An 18,459-nucleotide genomic window follows, 5' to 3' on the forward strand; every position below is an offset into this window, starting at 1 on the left:
TCCCTGAAATGTTACCTTGTTCAGAGCTACATGTAAGTTCATGCACTAAAAGGAACATGTGTCATGCAGTATTTTTGTGGGGTGTACAGTTGCTACATTCCCGTAGATTATTAACAGTATTCAAAAATTAGAATGTGTCCTTTTTTTAAAAATTTAAAAAAACACCCCTTGGACTTTTACTAAAAAGAACAGGGCAAGCAAAGATAGATGGGTTCAGGTCTCAATTGCTAGCACTTGCAACAAGCCATTATATTCAATGGACAAAGGTTATTTGAGTTCATGAAAAATACACAATTGTGAATGTAAAACATCAGGAAGAAGTTAAATTGGTCCGACACTGTTTGAGAAACAAATGAGTTGGTCTGGAATTGTTAACTTTTCAACATTGGTAGGGCATTGAATTAGGCATTGTCTACTTTAGCATAAATAACAAATTTATATGTATAAAATGTATAATTTGCATAAGAACACACAGCAAACATACAACATTTGTACATAGCTTAAGATCACCGTAGATAAAACAGTATGTAAAAAAATTGTCTGTTTCCTAATTAAGCTTATCTATATCTATAGTATATGACACTAGTATATGACCAGATTTATCTTTAATTTTGGGAACTACAAGATATCCTGTAGTCATTGCTCTTGTCAAAGTTTGTGGGTTGCAGTCAATAGCAGTGGAGCATCCTGTGGACTTTGATGGATTCTATTTGAGGTTTTAATAAAATAAATTATTATTCCAATTCCTTTCTCTTGCGATGTTGAATGATGTGAAACCACAGTAACATAATTATACTGGTAGGATGTGGCAAGTTATAGAAAGTATAGTTTGGAAGTTATCCCATTCGTTAACATGTATTCCAGTTACACATGTCTAAAGGAATCAAATAGAGCAGTATAAAGATTGGTCTACTTAAATGCATTTATTAAACATACTTTTGACATATTTAATACATATTATAGTTTAAGTTCACTGTACACTAACAGTTTTTAACCCCTTCATGACCAGGGGATTTTTCGTTTTTCCGTGTTCGTTTTTCGCTCCCCTCCTTCCCAGAGCCATAACTTTTTTATTTTTCCGTCAATTTGGCCATGTGAGGGCTTATTTTTTGCGGGACGAGTTGTACTTTTGAACGACATCATTGGTTTTAGCATGTCGTGTACTAGAAAACGGGAAAAAAATTCCAAGTGCGGTGAAATTGCAAAAAAAGTGCAATCCCACACTGGTTTTTTGTTTGGCTTTTTTGCTAGGTTCACTAAATGCTAAAAATGACCTGACATTATGATTCTCCAGGTCAGTACGAGTTCGTTGACACCTAACATGACTAGGTTATTTTTTATCTAAGTGGTGAAAAAAAATTCCAAACTTTGCTAAAAAAAAAAAAAAAGTGCGCCATTTTCCGATACTCGTAGCGTCTCCATTTTTCATGATCTGGGGTCCGTTGAGGGCTTATTCTTTGCGTGCCGAGATGACGTTTTTAATGATAGCATTTCGGTGCAGATATGTTCTTTTGATCGCCCGTTATTGCATTTTAATGCAATGTCGCGGCGACCAAAAAAACGTAATTCTGGCGTTTCGAATTTTTTTCCCGCTACGCTGTTTAGCGATCAGGTTAATACTTTTTTTTAATTGATAGATCGGGCGATTCGGAGCGCGGCGATACCAAATATGCGTAGATTTGATATTTTTTTTATTGATTTATTTTGATTGGGGCGAAAGGGGGGTGATTTAAACTTTTATGTTTTTTTTATTTTTTTCACATTTTTTTAAACTTTTTTTTTCACTTTTGCCATGCTTCAATAGCCTCCATGGGAGGCTAGAAGCAGGCACAACTCGATCGGCTCTGCTACATAGCAGCGATCTGCTGATCGCTGCTATGTAGCAGAAATGGAGGTGTGCTGTGAGCGCCGACCACAGGGTGGCGCTCACAGCCACCGGTCATCAGTAACCATAGAGGTCTCTAGGACCTCTATGGTTACAATATACAAGCATCGCCGACCCCCGATCATGTGACGGGGGTCGGCGATGACGTCATTTCCGGCCGCCCGGCCGGAAGCGGTAGTTAAATGCCGCTGTCTGCGTTTGACAGCGGCATTTAACTAGTTAATAGGTGCGGGCAGATCGCGATTCTGCCCGCGCCTATTACGGGCACATGTCAGCTGTTCAAAACAGCTGACATGTCCCGGCTTTGGTGCGGGCTCACCGCGGAGCCCTGCATCAAAGCAGGGGAGCCGGCATCGGACGGTATAGTACGTCCAATGCTGGTAAGGGGTTAATGTCTATTATCTGTATAATTGGAAAGTCAATGGGTTGGAGTATATTTTCACTATGACATCATGTGATTAAAAACTGGCTAGCTGAATCCTTCTAAGTTCTATGTAGAAACAGAAAGTATATTTTCCCTGCATGAGTCATAACTGAAAAAGTCCATGGCAGGGGGAGGAGCAGAGAAGCTGGGTCAGGAGTTGAAGAGGGGGAAGGCTCATGCAGGGAAAGGAGTCTTCCTGTTTCTACACAGAGTAGAGAAAACATAATTAACTTGGTAGAAAGGCAAGGTGAGCAATTGTAAGTACATAATACCAAATAATATAATGATTGTAATATATTAAGTGAATAAAAACTTTGATGGGAGAGCTTTTTTAATTATTAAGCCCACTGCACTCCATCCCCTAATCCAAACCGGTGTGAACACGCCAGTCTTGATAAATCAGGACCATAAACATTCTATTGAATACATGTTTGCACTCAGACAAAGCTATGCGCTCTTGCTAACCGAGCTGTGCACTCTTGCCTCCTGAGCTGTGTACTTCTAAGAGGTCTTTTGAGCCATTGGTTGGGGTCTCAGGATCCCAGCCATCCCTGATATGCAACAAAGGGCTTACAGCATACTGAAAAAAATCATTAAAAGTTTAGTGTCTCTTTAAAAATGTCCTATTGAGATCAAGCTCAAAAATCTCGTAACCAGGGGTTTGGTGAGGATTAATGGTGTTAAAATTTTTTATAAATGAGATAAAGGAACTAGAGATAAACTGATCAAATTTGCAGACAATGCAAAGCTAGGAGAGCTAGCTAAAGATACCGTCACATTAAGCGACGCTGCAGCGATTTAGACAACGATGCCGATCGCTGCAGACAGACAGACAGACAGACAGCTCTCCAGCGTCCAACGATCCCGAGGTCCCCGGGTACCCAGGGTAAACATCGGGTTACTAAGCGCAGGGCCGCGCTTAGTAACCCGATGTTTACCCTGGTTACCATTGTAAAAGTTAAAAAAAAACACTACATACTTACATTCTGGTGTCTGTCGCATCCCCCGACCTCAGCTTCCCTGCACTGTGTAAGCGCGCTGGCCGGAAAGCAGAGCGGTGACGTCACCGCTGTGCTTTGCTTTACGGCCGGCCGGCACTGACACTGGGGGACGCAGGGAAGCTGACGCTGAGGAACGTGACAGGAATGTAAGTATGTAGTTTTTTTTTCACTTTTACAATGGTAACCAGGGTAAACATCGGGTTACTAAGCGCGGCCCTGCGCTTAGTAACCCGATGTTTACCCTGGTTACCAGTGAAGACATCGCTGAATCGGCATCACACACGCCGATTCAGCGATGTCAGCGGGTGATCCAGCGACGAAATAAAGTCCTGGACTTTCCCCAGCGACCAACGATCTCCCAGCAGGGGCCTGGTCGTTGGTCGCTGTCACACATAACGATTTCGTTAACGATATCGTTGCTACGTCACAAAAAACAACGATATCGTTAACAATTTCGTTATGTGTGACGGTACCTTAACACTAGAAAAGACAGAGATAGGATTTAGAAGGACCTAGATGAGCTTGAACAATGGGCGGCGACTAATAGAATGGTATTTAACAGGAAGAAATGCAAGATTCTGCATCTGGGCAAGAAAAACAAAAATTACATCTACAGGACGGGAGGAATAGAACTAAGCAAAAGCACGTGTGAAAAAGACTTTTGTATACTAATGTATACTAATAGATCACAGACTGTGCATGAGTCAACAATGTGATGCAGCGGCAAAAAAGGCAAACACAATTCTGGGATTATTAAAAGATGCATATAGTCTAGATCATGTGAAGCCATTATCCCCTCCACTCCTCCTTTTCCTTTCTTAATACACATCTGGAACACTGTGTTTTAAAAAAACATTGAAAAACTACAGCAAGTTCAGAGAAGAGCTATCAGGATGGTGAGCGGACTGCAAACTAAATATTATGAGGAACAGTTAAAGGATCTGGGAATGTTTAGCTTGCATAAAAAGAAGGCTAAGAGGAAACTTAATAGCTGTCTACAAATATCTGAAGGGATGTTATTCTCATTTGCACATAGAAACATGAGAAGCAATGGAATGAAACTGAAAGGGAGAAAATACAGATTAGATATTGGAAAAAAGTTTTTGACCTTGAGGGTGATCAATGAGTGGAACAGGCTGCCACAATAGGTGGGGAATTCTCCTTCAATAGAAGTCTTCAAACAGAGGCTGGACAGACATCTCTCTGAGATGGTTTAGTGAATCCTGCATTAAGAAGGGGGTTGGACACGATGACCCTGGAGGTCCCTTCTAACATTTTGTGGCTCTATGATTATGAATATACCCAGATAATGTTAGTGTATTCTGTCAATGAATAGTATCATATTTAGATACAGTATTATAGTAGCATCCAGTAATATCTGATAATGATTGTTACCCAGCAGTAAGTTTATAAATCAAAGTATTACATAATAAATACACATTTTTGTGGTTTCATTTTGTGTCATGTTTGACAGTTTTTTGACAGGATCTTTTGATCGAACAGTTGGTGTTTGGTCACAAGATGGTCAGCTGATTCAGAGGCTTCAACACTTCACGAGTGAAATCACTGGCATGTGTTATGTTCCCTCTATAAAAACAGTTTGGATCACCAGTGGGAATGGCCAACCATTAGTTCTGGACCCACGATCTGGGGATATTGTAAGTACGAGTACGGTGTAGACCTGATTTCAATACATCATTGAATGTACAATGTTGATATAATCCACTTTCATGTTTAAATAAAGCATTGTCTTTTTTTCCTTAGATTTCCAATTTTGTTGATACTTTTCAAACCTGTGATGACAATCCACAAATAAAACATTTGACATGTCTTCCCGAGACAAGTCATGTGATAGGTGAGCTATGCACAAAAGTAACTCAGCATCTATCGAGATGAAAAGGTCCCTTATTTTGCACCAAAAGACTGGCATATGAGCTGAACATTGTTTTAACGGAATGCACCTTGTTAACTTAGAGCACAATTATTAATTAATTAATTAAATTAATGTTTTTAATTTTAAACTGTACATTAGGCCATGACGTATTTTTAGCAGATGTGCGCTAACGTATTACTGTAATGTAACCTTGTGGTATTATAAGTAGCATAAACCTAAAACAAGCAAGATATGACAATACAACCATAGCAGTTATGTTGCTGCTTTCATTTCCGATGAACTTGGCAAGCGTAAAGGTGACAATTGTGCGATTGGCGAGGGTCCCCTTACTGGGACCCCATGAATTAGACATGAGAGGATCAGTCAGCGGAGGATCGAGTTTAAAACGAACTCACGAAAATTGTGGTTTTACATAAATTCGAACATTTTGAGATTTGATTCGCAAAAAATAAAAAATCTTGCCTGGCACCATTCCCCACACTGTGAAAGTATCAGAGAGTGGGCTAACATTGTTTTACCGCACGAGCTTCCCCATAATGCCCTGCAGCTATCACATCTAGATTGCACAGTGGTGGTCCATACTGGGGCCATCTGATATCAGCGGCTCACAGTGCAACATAGTTTCTCATCTCCATCAACTCCAGAGTCACTTGGTAAGATTACTTTCACACATTCAGTATTTTACATCAGTATTTCTAAGCCTAAACTAAGAGTGGTTGAAAAATGCAGAAGTGGTACACGAGTTTCTATTATACCTTTACTCTGAATACTGACCAAATACGAAACGTGTGAACATTGCCCACGTCTCTCTTTCCTCTAAAGTGTAAGGTACTTTGGCCAGTGAGGTCCTATCACTCTTCCTCATGTGTAGAGTGTTAAGCTCTTATGGTTAGCAGAGTCGTCTCTGTCACATGTAGAGTCTAAGCTCTTATGGTCAGCAGAGTCCACTCTCTCTCTATCACATGTGGAGTGTAAGCTCTTATGGTCAGCAGAGTCCTCTCTCTTTCTATCACATGTAGAGTGTAAGCTCTTATGGTCAGCAGAGTCCTCTCTATCACATGTAGAGTGTAAGCTCTTATCGTCAGCAGAGTCCTCTCTATCACATGTGGAGTGTAAGCTCTTATGGTTAGCAGAGTCCTCTCTCTTTCTATCACATGTGGAGTGTAAGCTCTTATGGTCAGCAGAGTCCTCTCTATCACATGTAGAGTGTAAGCTCTTATCGTCAGCAGAGTCCTCTCTATCACATGTGGAGTGTAAGCTCTTATGGTTAGCAGAGTCCTCTCTATCACATGTGGAGTGTAAGCTCTTATGGTTAGCAGAGTCCTCTCTCTTTCTATCACATGTGGAGTGTAAGCTCTTATGGTCAGCACAGTCCTCTCTATCACATGTAGAGTGTAAGCTCTTATCGTCAGCAGAGTCCTCTCTATCACATGTGGAGTGTAAGCTCTTATGGTTAGCAGAGTCCTCTCTATCACATGTGGAGTGTAAGCTCTTATGGTTAGCAGAGTCCTCTCTCTTTCTATCACATGTGGAGTGTAAGCTCTTATGGTCAGCAGAGTCCTCTCTATCACATGTAGAGTGTAAGCTCTTATCGTCAGCAGAGTCCTCTCTATCACATGTGGAGTGTAAGCTTGTATGGTTAGCAGAGTCCTCTCTATCACATGTGGAGTGTAAGCTTGTATGGTTAGCAGAGTCCTCTCTATCACAAGTGGAGTGTAAGCTCTTATGGTTAGCAGAGTCCTCTCTATCACATGTAGAGTGTAAGCTCTTATCGTCAGCAGAGTCCTCTCTATCACATGTAGAGTGTAAGCTCTTATCGTCAGCAGAGTCCTCTCTATCACATGTGGAGTGTAAGCTCTTATGGTTAGCAGAGTCCTCTCTATCACATGTGGAGTGTAAGCTCTTATGGTTAGCAGAGTCCTCTCTCTTTCTATCACATGTAGAGTGTAAGCTCTTATGGTTAGCAGAGTCCTCTCTATCACATGTAGAGTGTAAGCTCTTATGGTTAGCAGAGTCCTCTCTATCACATGTGGAGTGTAAGCTTGTATGGTTAGCAGAGTCCTCTCTATCACAAGTGGAGTGTAAGCTCTTATGGTTAGCAGAGTCCTCTCTCTCCCTTTTCTTATAGAACGTAAGCTCTTATAGTGAGTAAAGTTCTCGTTCTCCTCTGACCTATGTGCATTTTCTGAGTAAGTACAAACTTGTAAATATTGCGATTCGTGCAAAAGTATTTGCTGCAAATCGAATTTTTGGGGAACATTGGGCAGTCAGCAAATTGGAATTTCAAAAGGTTTTTTCATCTTCACCACCGATCATAAAAATAGGGGTCCTTTGTCCTTGTTACTGGCTAACACGGTACCAAGATATATATATTTCTTGTCCCCCATGTTAATGGAGTTGGAGTGTCCATGTGTGACTGCTGCCTCGTTACTGTCTGTAGGAGCAGAGCTTATACAGTATATGCTTTACCACTCCCATAGACTGATAGAGGTAAATTAAGTGGAGAGCCATCACTGCCGCTCCTTTCACACTGGCCGGACTCTGGGACTCTCATTTTCAGTATGCTGCAGATAAATTATAAATGTTATTTGTGAGATAAGTGCTTTGTGAATTAGCTGTAGTAATGATGTGATTTTTCCACATCTTCTGTTTAACCCAATATTATAATAAACTGTAGACTAAATTACAGGTGCTTCTCACAAAATTAGAATATCATCAGAAAGTTAATTTATTTCAGTTCTTCAAAACAAAAAGTGAAACTCATATATTATATAGAGTCATTACAAACAGAGTTATCTATTTCAAGTGTTTATTTCTCTTAATGTTGATAATTATGGCTTACAGCCAATGAAAACCCAAAAGACATTACCTCAGTAAATTAGAACACTTTATAACACCAGTTTAACAAATTATTTTAAAATCTGAAATGTTCCCCTACTGAAATGTATGTTGTAACGCTCACGCTGAGACTAGTTGGCGCGGGCGTCTGGGGGTGTGGCCCCACTGGACCACAGACCAAACTTCCCTGGAAGGGGCGTAACTAAGTAGCTTCCTAGGTGTTCGCTGGAGCCTCTGATGGTGAGGTCAGACTTGTGCAATAGGAAGCTACCAGGTGCCACTCCAGGGTGGAGTCTGACTGTGGATGCTGATCCCTCTGGGGACAAGACACAGGCAGGCACGGCTGTGAAACTGGCAGACGGATGGGTACCGCAGAGGCCCTGACAGGCAGACTGGCTTGACGGAGATACAGGCAGGCAGACGGACATGGCTGGCACTCTGGCAGACAAGCGGGCACGGCTGGCACTCTGGCAGACAGGCGGACAGGGCTGATACTCTAGTAGCAACTGGTACACAGGCGGGGGTATGGAAACAGGTAAGAACCTGTTCAGACTGGATTATATAAAGAAACAGGTAGTGACCAGTACGGCAAGTTGCTGAACAGACATAGAGCAAGAGCGGATGCAAAGCAGAACCACAGGAGGCGGAGTAAGAGCAGGAAGGAGAAGACGGAGCTAAGAGCAGAGAAGGAGAAGGCAGAGCTAAGAGCAGAGAAGGAGAAGGCAGAGCTAAGAGCAGAGGAGAAGGCAGAGCTAAGAGCAGAGAAGGAGAAGGCAGAGGAGGAGGCGGAGCCAAGATGGAACCACTGGGGGCGGAGCCAAGAACGGAGCCAGGAGCGGAGATGCTGGAGGTGGAGCCAAGAGCGGAGACGCTGGAGGCGGAGCCAAGAGCGAACCACAGGAGACAACATCAAGAGCCAGAACCGCAGGAGGCAAAGCCAAGAGCCAGAGGATGCAGAACCACAGGTTGTGGCGAGGAAAGCTGAGAGGCACAGAACCACAGGTTGTGGCAGGACTGAGTAGAGAAGCACAGAACCACAGGTAGTGGCAAGCAGAGCAGAGAGGTAACGCAGAGATAAACACAGCAGAGTGAGAATGGTAAACAAACCAAGAAGGAACAGGAACGGAGATAGACCAGAGTTCAGACACAGAAGTAACAGAACACAGATTCAGACGAGGGTACAACGCCCCACTGGGTGGCCTACACAGAGACACAAACAGAACACAGATAAAGGCCTGCGTATTGCAGCCCTCAGAGACAGGAAACAGACACAACGTGGCAGCTCAGTAGCAAATGCTAACTGAGGGAAATAGTTTGCTCAGGCATCCTCCAATGGGTGAGGATGTTTTAAGTATCAGAGGCCTCTAGGCTATTGGCCAGGGACACCTTAGGGAAGTGCACACAGTCTCAATAAGAATCCGGAGTTGCTGGCGCCGCCCCCTATGCACACAGCCAGGAAGTGTACACAGAGCAAGCGGCAATGGAGCACATGGCATGGAGCCAGCTGCAGACAGATCTCACAGCATGGCATTGGGTGAGTGAGTTGATGTAACAGGCAGGTGGGGAAAGGAAGGCCATGCAGTGATGCCAGCAGGGTTGTTACATATGTTCAATAAATGCGCTCAAAACTTGATCGGGGTTCCTTTGCATCAATTACTGCATCAATGCGGCGTGGCATGGAGGTGATCAGCCTGTGGCTCTTCTGAGGTGTTATGGAAGCCCAGGTTGCTTTGATAGCCACCTTCAGTTTGTCTGCATTGTTTGGTCTGGTGTCTCTCATCTTCCTCTTGACAATACCAGGTGAGGTCAGGTAAGTTTGCTGGCCAATCAAGCACAGTGATACCGTTGTTTTTAAACCAGGTATTGGTACTTTTGGCAGTGTGGAAGGGTGCCAAGTCCTGCTGGAGAATAAAATTTCCATCTCCAAAAAGCTTGTCCAAAGAGTGAAGCATGAAATGCTCTAAAATTTCCTGGTAGACAGCTGCATTAATTTTGGTCTTGATAAAATAAAGTGGACCTACACCAGCAGATGACATGGCTCCCCAAACCATCACTGATTGTGGACACTTCACACTAGACCTCAAGCAGCTTGGATTGTGTGCCTCTCCACTCTTCCGGATTCTGAGACTTTGATTTCTAAATGAAATGCAAAATTTACTTTCATCTGAAAACAACACCTTGGACCACTTTGTCCAGCTCTTTTTATCCTTGGCCCAGGTAAGTTGCTTTTAGCCTTTTCTATTGGTCATGAGTGGCATGCCACAAGAAATGTGACACTTGTAGCCCATGTCCTGGATATGTCTATGTATGGTGGCTCTTGAAGCAATGACTCCATTCACTCATTGTGAATCTCCCAAAAAATTTTGAATTGCCTTTTTTTAACAATCCTTTCAAGGCTGTGGTTATCCCGGTTGCTTGTGCACCTTTTCTCTACCACACGTTTTCCTTCCACTCAACTGTCCATTAATATGCTTGAATACAGCACTCTGTGAACAGCCAGCTTCTTTAGCAAAAACCTTTTGTGGCTTACCCTCCTTGTGGAGTGTGTCAATGATTGCCTTCTGGACATCTGTCAAGTCAGCAGTCTTCCCCATGATTGTGGAGCCTACTGAAACAGACTAAGGGACCTTTTTAAACGCTTAGGAAGCCTTTGCATTTTTGTTTTGTTCATTATTTTAATTTACTGAAATAATGACTTTTGGGTTTTCATTGTCTGTAAGCCATAATCATCAACATAAACAGAAATAAACACTTGAAAGTAGATCAGTCTCTAATGTTTCTATATAATACATGAGTTTTACTTTTTGCATTGAAGAATTGAAGTAAATTAACTTTTTGATAATATTCTAATTTTGTGAGAAGCACCTGTATCTTGCCTGTCATTTTACTGTAAAAAATACACTGCTCAAAAAAATAAAGGGAACACTTAACAGAATATAACTCCAAGTAAATCAAACTTCTGTGAAATCAAACAGTCCACTTAGGAAGCAACACTTATTGACAATCAATTTCACATGCTGTTGTGCAAATGGAATAGACAACAGATGGAAATTATTGGCAATTATCAAGACACACTCAATAAAGGAGTGGTTCTGCAGGTGGGGACCACAGACCACATCTTAGTACCGATGCTTTCTGGCTGATGTTTTGGTCACTTTTGAATGTTGGTTCTGCTTTCACACTTGAGGGAGCATGAGATGGACTCTACAACCCACACAAGTGGCTCAGGTAGTGCAGCTAATCCAGGATGGCACATCAATGCAAGCTGTGGCAAGAAGGTTTGCTGTGTCTGTCAGCATAGTGTGCAGAGGCTGGAGGCGCTACCAGGAAACATGCCAGTACACCAGGAGACATGGAGGGGGCCATAAGAGGGCAAGAACCCAGCAGCAGGACCGATACCTCTGCCTTTGTGCAAGGAGGAACAGGAGGAGCACTGCCAGAGCCCTGCAAAATGACTTCCAGCAGGCCCCAAATACGATACGATACGATACGATACACTTTATTGATCCCGTGGGAAATTATGGTATCACAGCAGCACAACTTAAATCATAAAAATCATAAAGGAATTACATAGTTGACATGACAGTGAGTTGACAGAAGAACATTATACATTAGACATTAGAATAGGACATACACAGCGAGTGAACTGAAATGTAGAGAAATAAGTAGACTTTCACCTTGGTGGTTTAACCCTAATGTTATTATTGTACATTTCCATGGCAGTTGGCACAAACGATTTCCTATATTTTTCCTTCTTACACCTCAGAAGTATTAGCCGGTTACTGAAGGTGCTCTTCTGTCTCATGAATAGCTCATATAGTGGATGTGCATTATTGTTCATAATTGCCATACACTTTCTCAGAGTTCTTTTCTCCACTACCTCCACAAAAGAGTCCAGCTTGCAGCCCACAGCAGAACTTGCCTTCTTAATAATCTTATTCAGCTTATTAGCATCAGAGGCCCGCACACTACTACCCTAACACGTGATTGCAAAAAAGATGGCACTTGCCACTACAGATTGGTAGAACATTTCTAACATTTTGCTGCACACATTAAAAGACCTCAGTTTCCTTAGGAAATACAGTCTGCTCATCCCCTTCTTGTAGACAAACTCTGAGTGGCATCTCCAGTCCAGTTTGCTATCCAAATGGACCCCCAAATATTTGTAACTCTCCACCTGCTCTACCTCCTGACCAGCAATAGTGATCGGTAAGCATTCCAACTTAATCCTGCTATAGTTGGCCACCAACTCCTTTGTTTTCTTAACATTTAGTTGTAGATAATTACCATTGCACCAATCCACAAAATTCGACACCACCCTTCTATATTCCTCATCCCCCTGATCTCCCTCATCCCCCTGATCTGTGTCTGCACAAACAGTTAGAAATTGACTCCATGAGGATGGTCTGAGTGCCTGAAGTCCACAGATGGGGGATGTGCTCACAGCCCAACACCATGCAGGACGCTTGGCATTTGCCACAGAACACCAGGATTGGCAAATTCGCCACTAATGCTCAGTGCTCTTCACAGATGAAAGTAGGTTCACACTGAGCACATGTAACAGACATGACAGAGTCTGGAGAAGCCGTGGAGAGTGATCTGCCTGCAACATCCTTCAGCATGACCGCTTTGCCAGTGGGTCAGTAATGTTGTGGGGTGGCATTAATTTGGAGGGCTGCACAGCCCAACGTATGCTTGCCAGAGGTAGCCTGACTGCCATTAGGTACCGAGATGAGATCCTCAGACCCCTTGAGAGACCATATGCTGGTGCGGTAGGCCCTGGGTTCCTCCTAATGCAGGACAATGCCAGACATCATGTGGCTGGAGTGTGTCAGCAGTTCCTGTAAGATGAAGGCATTGAAGCTATGGACTGGCTTGCCCATTCCCCAGATCGGAATGAGCACATCTGGGACATCATGTCTCGCACCATCCACCAACGTCACGTTGCACCACAGACTGTCCAGGAGTTGGCGGATGCTTTAGTCGAGGTATGGGAGGAGATCCCTGAGGAGACCATCCACCGTCTCATCAGGATCATGCCCAGGCATTGTACAGTAGGGAGGTCATACAGGCACGTGAAGGCCACACACAATACTGAAAACAGGCAAAGATGCTTACCTGTCTAAACAGGCCTCAATACAAATGCACAAGCAGGGTGCAGCGGACCCAAACAAAATAGCAAATGCACAGGTGCGATACCTAATGAAACAGCCAGCCTTCAATAAGGGTTTGGCCGTGTGGTACACCAATGCACTAAGATAAAATACTCTGTATGTGGCGTGTTCACACAAGGAATGCAAAGCGTCTGGCTGCAGCCTATTAATGACGCCATATGGCGGGCTGCCCAGTGCTAAAATGCATCCTGTGTGAACAGAGGCCACAGTGTACAGAACAATTCGGGCCCAGCTGCACCCTGCAAAAAATATACGTGCAAAAAAACATATAAATATATGTAAGGTCTTAGTTGATATTAGGGCCATAATATGGAAGCTGGCAACCCACGCCAAGGGTCCTTACGTATTGCCAGTCCTACTCTAACATGAAAAACACCAAAAAAGGACACATTCAAGAAAAAACACCAAAAACAGGCAAAGATGCTTACCTGTCTAAATAGGCCTCAATACAAATGCACAAGCAGGGTGCAGCGGACCCAAACAAAATAGCAAATGCACAGGTGCGATACCTAATGAAACAGCCAGCCTTCAATAAGGGTTTGGCCGTGTGGTACACCAATGCACTAAGATAAAATACTCTGTATGTGGCGTGTTCACACAAGGAATGCAAAGCGTCTGGCTGCAGCCTATTAATGACGCCATATGGCGGGCTGCCCAGTGCTAAAATGCATCCTGTGTGAACAGAGGCCACAGTGTACAGAACAATTCGGGCCCAGCTGCACCCTGCAAAAAATATACGTGCAAAAAAACATATAAATATATGTAAGGTCTTAGTTGATATTAGGGCCATAATATGGAAGCTGGCAACCCACGCCAAGGGTCCTTACGTATTGCCAGTCCTACTCTAACATGAAAAACACCAAAAAAGGACACATTCAAGAAAAAACACCAAAAACAGGCAAAGATGCTTACCTGTCTAAACAGGCCTCAATACAAATGCACAAGCAGGGTGCAGCGGACCCAAACAAAATAGCAAATGCACAGGTGCGATACCTAATGAAACAGCCAGCCTTCAATAAGGGTTTGGCCGTGTGGTACACCAATGCACTAAGATAAAATACTCTGTATGTGGCGTGTTCACACAAGGAATACAAAGCGTCTGGCTGCAGCCTATTAATGACGCCATATGGCGGGCTGCCCAGTGCTAAAATGCATCCTGTGTGAACAGAGTCCACAGTGTACAGAACAATTCGGGCCCAGCTGCACCCTGCAAAAAATATACGTGCAAAAAAACATATAAATATATGTAAGGTCTTAGTTGATATTAGGGCCATAATATGGAAGCTGGCAACCCACGCCACATTGTGTGAACACGCCACATACAGAGTATTTTATCTTAGTGCATTGGTATACCACACGGCCAAACCCTTATTGAAGGCTGGCTGTTTCATTAGGTATCGCACCTGTGCATTTGCTATTTTGTTTGGGTCCGCTGCACCCTGCTTGTGCATTTGTATTGAGGCCTATTTAGACAGGTAAGCATCTTTGCCTGTTTTTGGTGTTTTTTCTTGAATGTGTCCTTTTTTGGTGTTTTTCATGTTAGAGTAGGACTGGCAATACGTAAGGACCCTTGGCGTGGGTTGCCAGCTTCCATATTATGGCCCTAATATCAACTAAGACCTTACATATATTTATATGTTTTTTTGCACGTATATTTTTTGCAGGGTGCAGCTGGGCCCGAATTGTTCTGTACACTGTGGCCTCTGTTCACACAGGATGCATTTTAGCACTGGGCAGCCCGCCATATGGCGTCATTAATAGGCTGCAGCCAGACGCTTTGCATTCCTTGTGTGAACACGCCACATACAGAGTATTTTATCTTAGTGCATTGGTGTACCACACGGCCAAACCCTTATTGAAGGCTGGCTGTTTCATTAGGTATCGCACCTGTGCATTTGCTATTTTGTTTGGGTCCGCTGCACCCTGCTTGTGCATTTGTATTGAGGCCTGTTTAGACAGGTAAGCATCTTTGCCTGTTTTTGGTGTTTTTTCTTGAATGTGTCCTTTTTTGGTGTTTTTCATGTTAGAGTAGGACTGGCAATACGTAAGGACCCTTGGCGTGGGTTGCCAGCTTCCATATTATGGCCCTAATATCAACTAAGACCTTACATATATTTATATGTTTTTTTTGCACGTATATTTTTTGCAGGGTGCAGCTGGGCCCGAATTGTTCTGTACACTGTGGCCTCTGTTCACACAGGATGCATTTTAGCACTGGGCAGCCCGCCATATGGCGTCATTAATAGGCTGCAGCCAGACGCTTTGCATTCCTTGTGTGAACACGCCACATACAGAGTATTTTATCTTAGTGCATTGGTGTACCACACGGCCAAACCCTTATTGAAGGCTGGCTGTTTCATTAGGTATCGCACCTGTGCATTTGCTATTTTGTTTGGGTCCGCTGCACCCTGCTTGTGCATTTGTATTGAGGCCTGTTTAGACAGGTAAGCATCTTTGCCTGTTTTTGGTGTTTTTTCTTGAATGTGTCCTTTTTTGGTGTTTTTCATGTTAGAGTAGGACTGGCAATACGTAAGGACCCTTGGCGTGGGTTGCCAGCTTCCATATTATGGCCCTAATATCAACTAAGACCTTACATATATTTATATGTTTTTTTGCACGTATATTTTTTGCAGGGTGCAGCTGGGCCCGAATTGTTCTGTACACTGTGGCCTCTGTTCACACAGGATGCATTTTAGCACTGGGCAGCCCGCCATATGGCGTCATTAATAGGCTGCAGCCAGACGCTTTGCATTCCTTGTGTGAACACGCCACATACAGAGTATTTTATCTTAGTGCATTGGTGTACCACACGGCCAAACCCTTATTGAAGGCTGGCTGTTTCATTAGGTATCGCACCTGTGCATTTGCTATTTTGTTTGGGTCCGCTGCACCCTGCTTGTGCATTTGTATTGAGGCCTGTTTAGACAGGTAAGCATCTTTGCCTGTTTTTGGTGTTTTTTCTTGAATGTGTCCTTTTTTGGTGTTTTTCACACACAATACTGAGCATCTTTTCCTTGTCATGAGGCATTTCCACTGAAGTTGGGTCAGCCTGTAATTTGATTTTCCACTTTGATTTTGAGTATCATTCCAAATCCAGACCTCCATGGGATATTCATTTTGATTTACATTGATTTTTGTTATATTTTAATGTTCTGAACACATTTGACTATACAATGAATAAAAATTTGCAACTGGAATATTTCATTCAGAGATATCTAGGATGTGGTATTTTAGTGTTCCTTTTATTTTTTTAAGCAGTGTAAATTATAGGGATTTTTTATTCCAGAACTATTGAAAAGTTCTTTGCTTTTCACGGAGACTTCTTTTACAAAGTTATTGTATGTTAAGTTGATAAAACAATATTGTTTTCAGGTTTTTTCAAGTTTGAAAGAAGCCTATAATAAAAAAAATGAAAAAATGGGACACCAAGCATATGAAACATTTGGATATCTACCCCAAAAATGAGCTATATGTAGTGTGTTTTATATTTCTTCACGGACTTAATTTGGACGCAGTGCAAGAAATGCCCCCAAATAAAAATATTTCTGGCAAAAAATCTGGGTGTCAAACCTTGTCTACGATGGTTTCACACACAGCGTTTTTGTGTTTTTTTTGCCACTACAGATTTTGAAATCGTTTGAGCCAAAGTCAGAAGCGAAGCCACAAGAAATGTAAATATTTAAAAAAAAAATACTTATACTTCTTCCTAATGGATCCACTTGAATTTTTGGCTAAAATGAATTCATTAAGAACTACAGTGACAGTGCCCCCTCCCACGAAGAAAAAAAAATGCTAGGTGTGAAACTACCCTTTGGCCACACGCACACTTGGTGCACATGTTTCTATTATACTTTTTCATCTGATTGCTCCACTCCTGGCTGACAAATACTGAGGTTAAAAACTTACCAAAAACTCAAAATGTGCATTTGACCTAACAGCCATGATCAGCAAAACATTTCCATGGTGGGGCAAAATCTGCATATCCGCACATGAATTTCTAAGTAGATTTTAGCAAACTGGTGCAAAAATAAAGCCAATTACACAAAGCTGCAGCAAAAATACAGCAGTTTCTAAAAAAACATCTTCAGCTTTTGCATGATGCTTTCTTTATACAGAAATTATAATAGTTTAATCATTTACATGTTTAGGTTCAACACGGAGCCAGATGATTGTGTGGAAGTACCACAGTTCAGGTTCTGTCACCATATTGAATGCCAAGCATCCCTTGGAATGTCTCTCATACAGTAAGTGCGGACTTTCTTTAATTTATGTGAACCATAGGTCAGCGTGATAAGAACAGTAATGACGTGTCTGTCTTAGACACATAACCAATATGTGGATCAGATCATTATGGCCAGGTCTGGAAGAAGCCGACATAACACCAGTCCACTTTGCTTTCTATGCAAATGCTGGGTCGGACTGGGGTGTTTGGCTCCCACAGGGGGAATTGACTCTAGGGGCCCACCCTACTGCTTATATACAAATATCTGTAAGCCGTTATCCCTATTATAGTGAAGCGTCGACTGTAAAACACAGGCGGCTACTGCACATCTACTGTGCACCACCATAACTGGGATGTACAATTACGGTAGTTTTCATTAAAGGGGATCTTTGGTTAAAACAAGTTATCACCGATCCATGGGCTCTATATGATAGGTGATCGCTTAAGTTCGACTATTAGAAACTCCACCTAACAGAAGAATGAGGAAGTTTTTTCTGTGATAGGACACTTATCCCCATTTTAAAATAGAGCGGCAGGTGGGATGTCTGACCACAACTCCACTTATTCTCTTTGGGGCTTCCAGAAAAAAACAAGTGCAGTGCTTTCATTCACTGAGGGAATGAATGGATCTGTGATCAAGTCGAACATGCCACTCCAGTCTAACGAGGATAATAGTTCCGCATTCTGCCGATTGGGTCAAAGCAGTCAGACCCCCACCAATCAATAAGTTATCACTTATCTTGTGGAGAGATGATGCCTTTATTTCACAGCAGAACTTCTGTAAGTGCATCTCTGCCGCTGCGTACCACGTATTTAATCTCTAATGGAAATAAAGAATCTTCTCCAAATTAATATCAAAGAGAACAAATGACCACCATACACAACACAATCCACTATACCAAGACCAATAATACCACATACAGGAAAGAAGTACCACCACACCATGACCAAACCACATAGTGACTGAATAATACCACATACAAGGAATAAACACGCCACGCCATGAACAGACCACATACTG

At 42.6% G+C, this 18,459-nt stretch overlaps 1 protein-coding gene across 1 annotated transcript in view; it reads left to right on the top strand.

Moving 5' to 3' along the window:
- LOC138674463 (p21-activated protein kinase-interacting protein 1-like) overlaps positions 1-17,595 on the top strand; it is an 88,816-nt gene extending 71,221 nt beyond the window's left edge. The window contains exons 5-8 of the mRNA XM_069762304.1: positions 4,785-4,968; positions 5,075-5,165; positions 17,365-17,460; positions 17,561-17,595. Coding sequence (XP_069618405.1) covers positions 4,785-4,968; positions 5,075-5,165; positions 17,365-17,460; positions 17,561-17,595 — 406 coding nt within the window. The remainder of the gene's footprint in view (positions 1-4,784; positions 4,969-5,074; positions 5,166-17,364; positions 17,461-17,560) is intronic.
- Positions 17,596-18,459: the final 864 nt, after the last annotated feature.

The sequence above is a fragment of the Ranitomeya imitator genome, chromosome 4 (genome assembly GCF_032444005.1).
Source record: "Ranitomeya imitator isolate aRanImi1 chromosome 4, aRanImi1.pri, whole genome shotgun sequence".
Taxonomy (NCBI): Eukaryota; Metazoa; Chordata; class Amphibia; order Anura; family Dendrobatidae; genus Ranitomeya; species Ranitomeya imitator.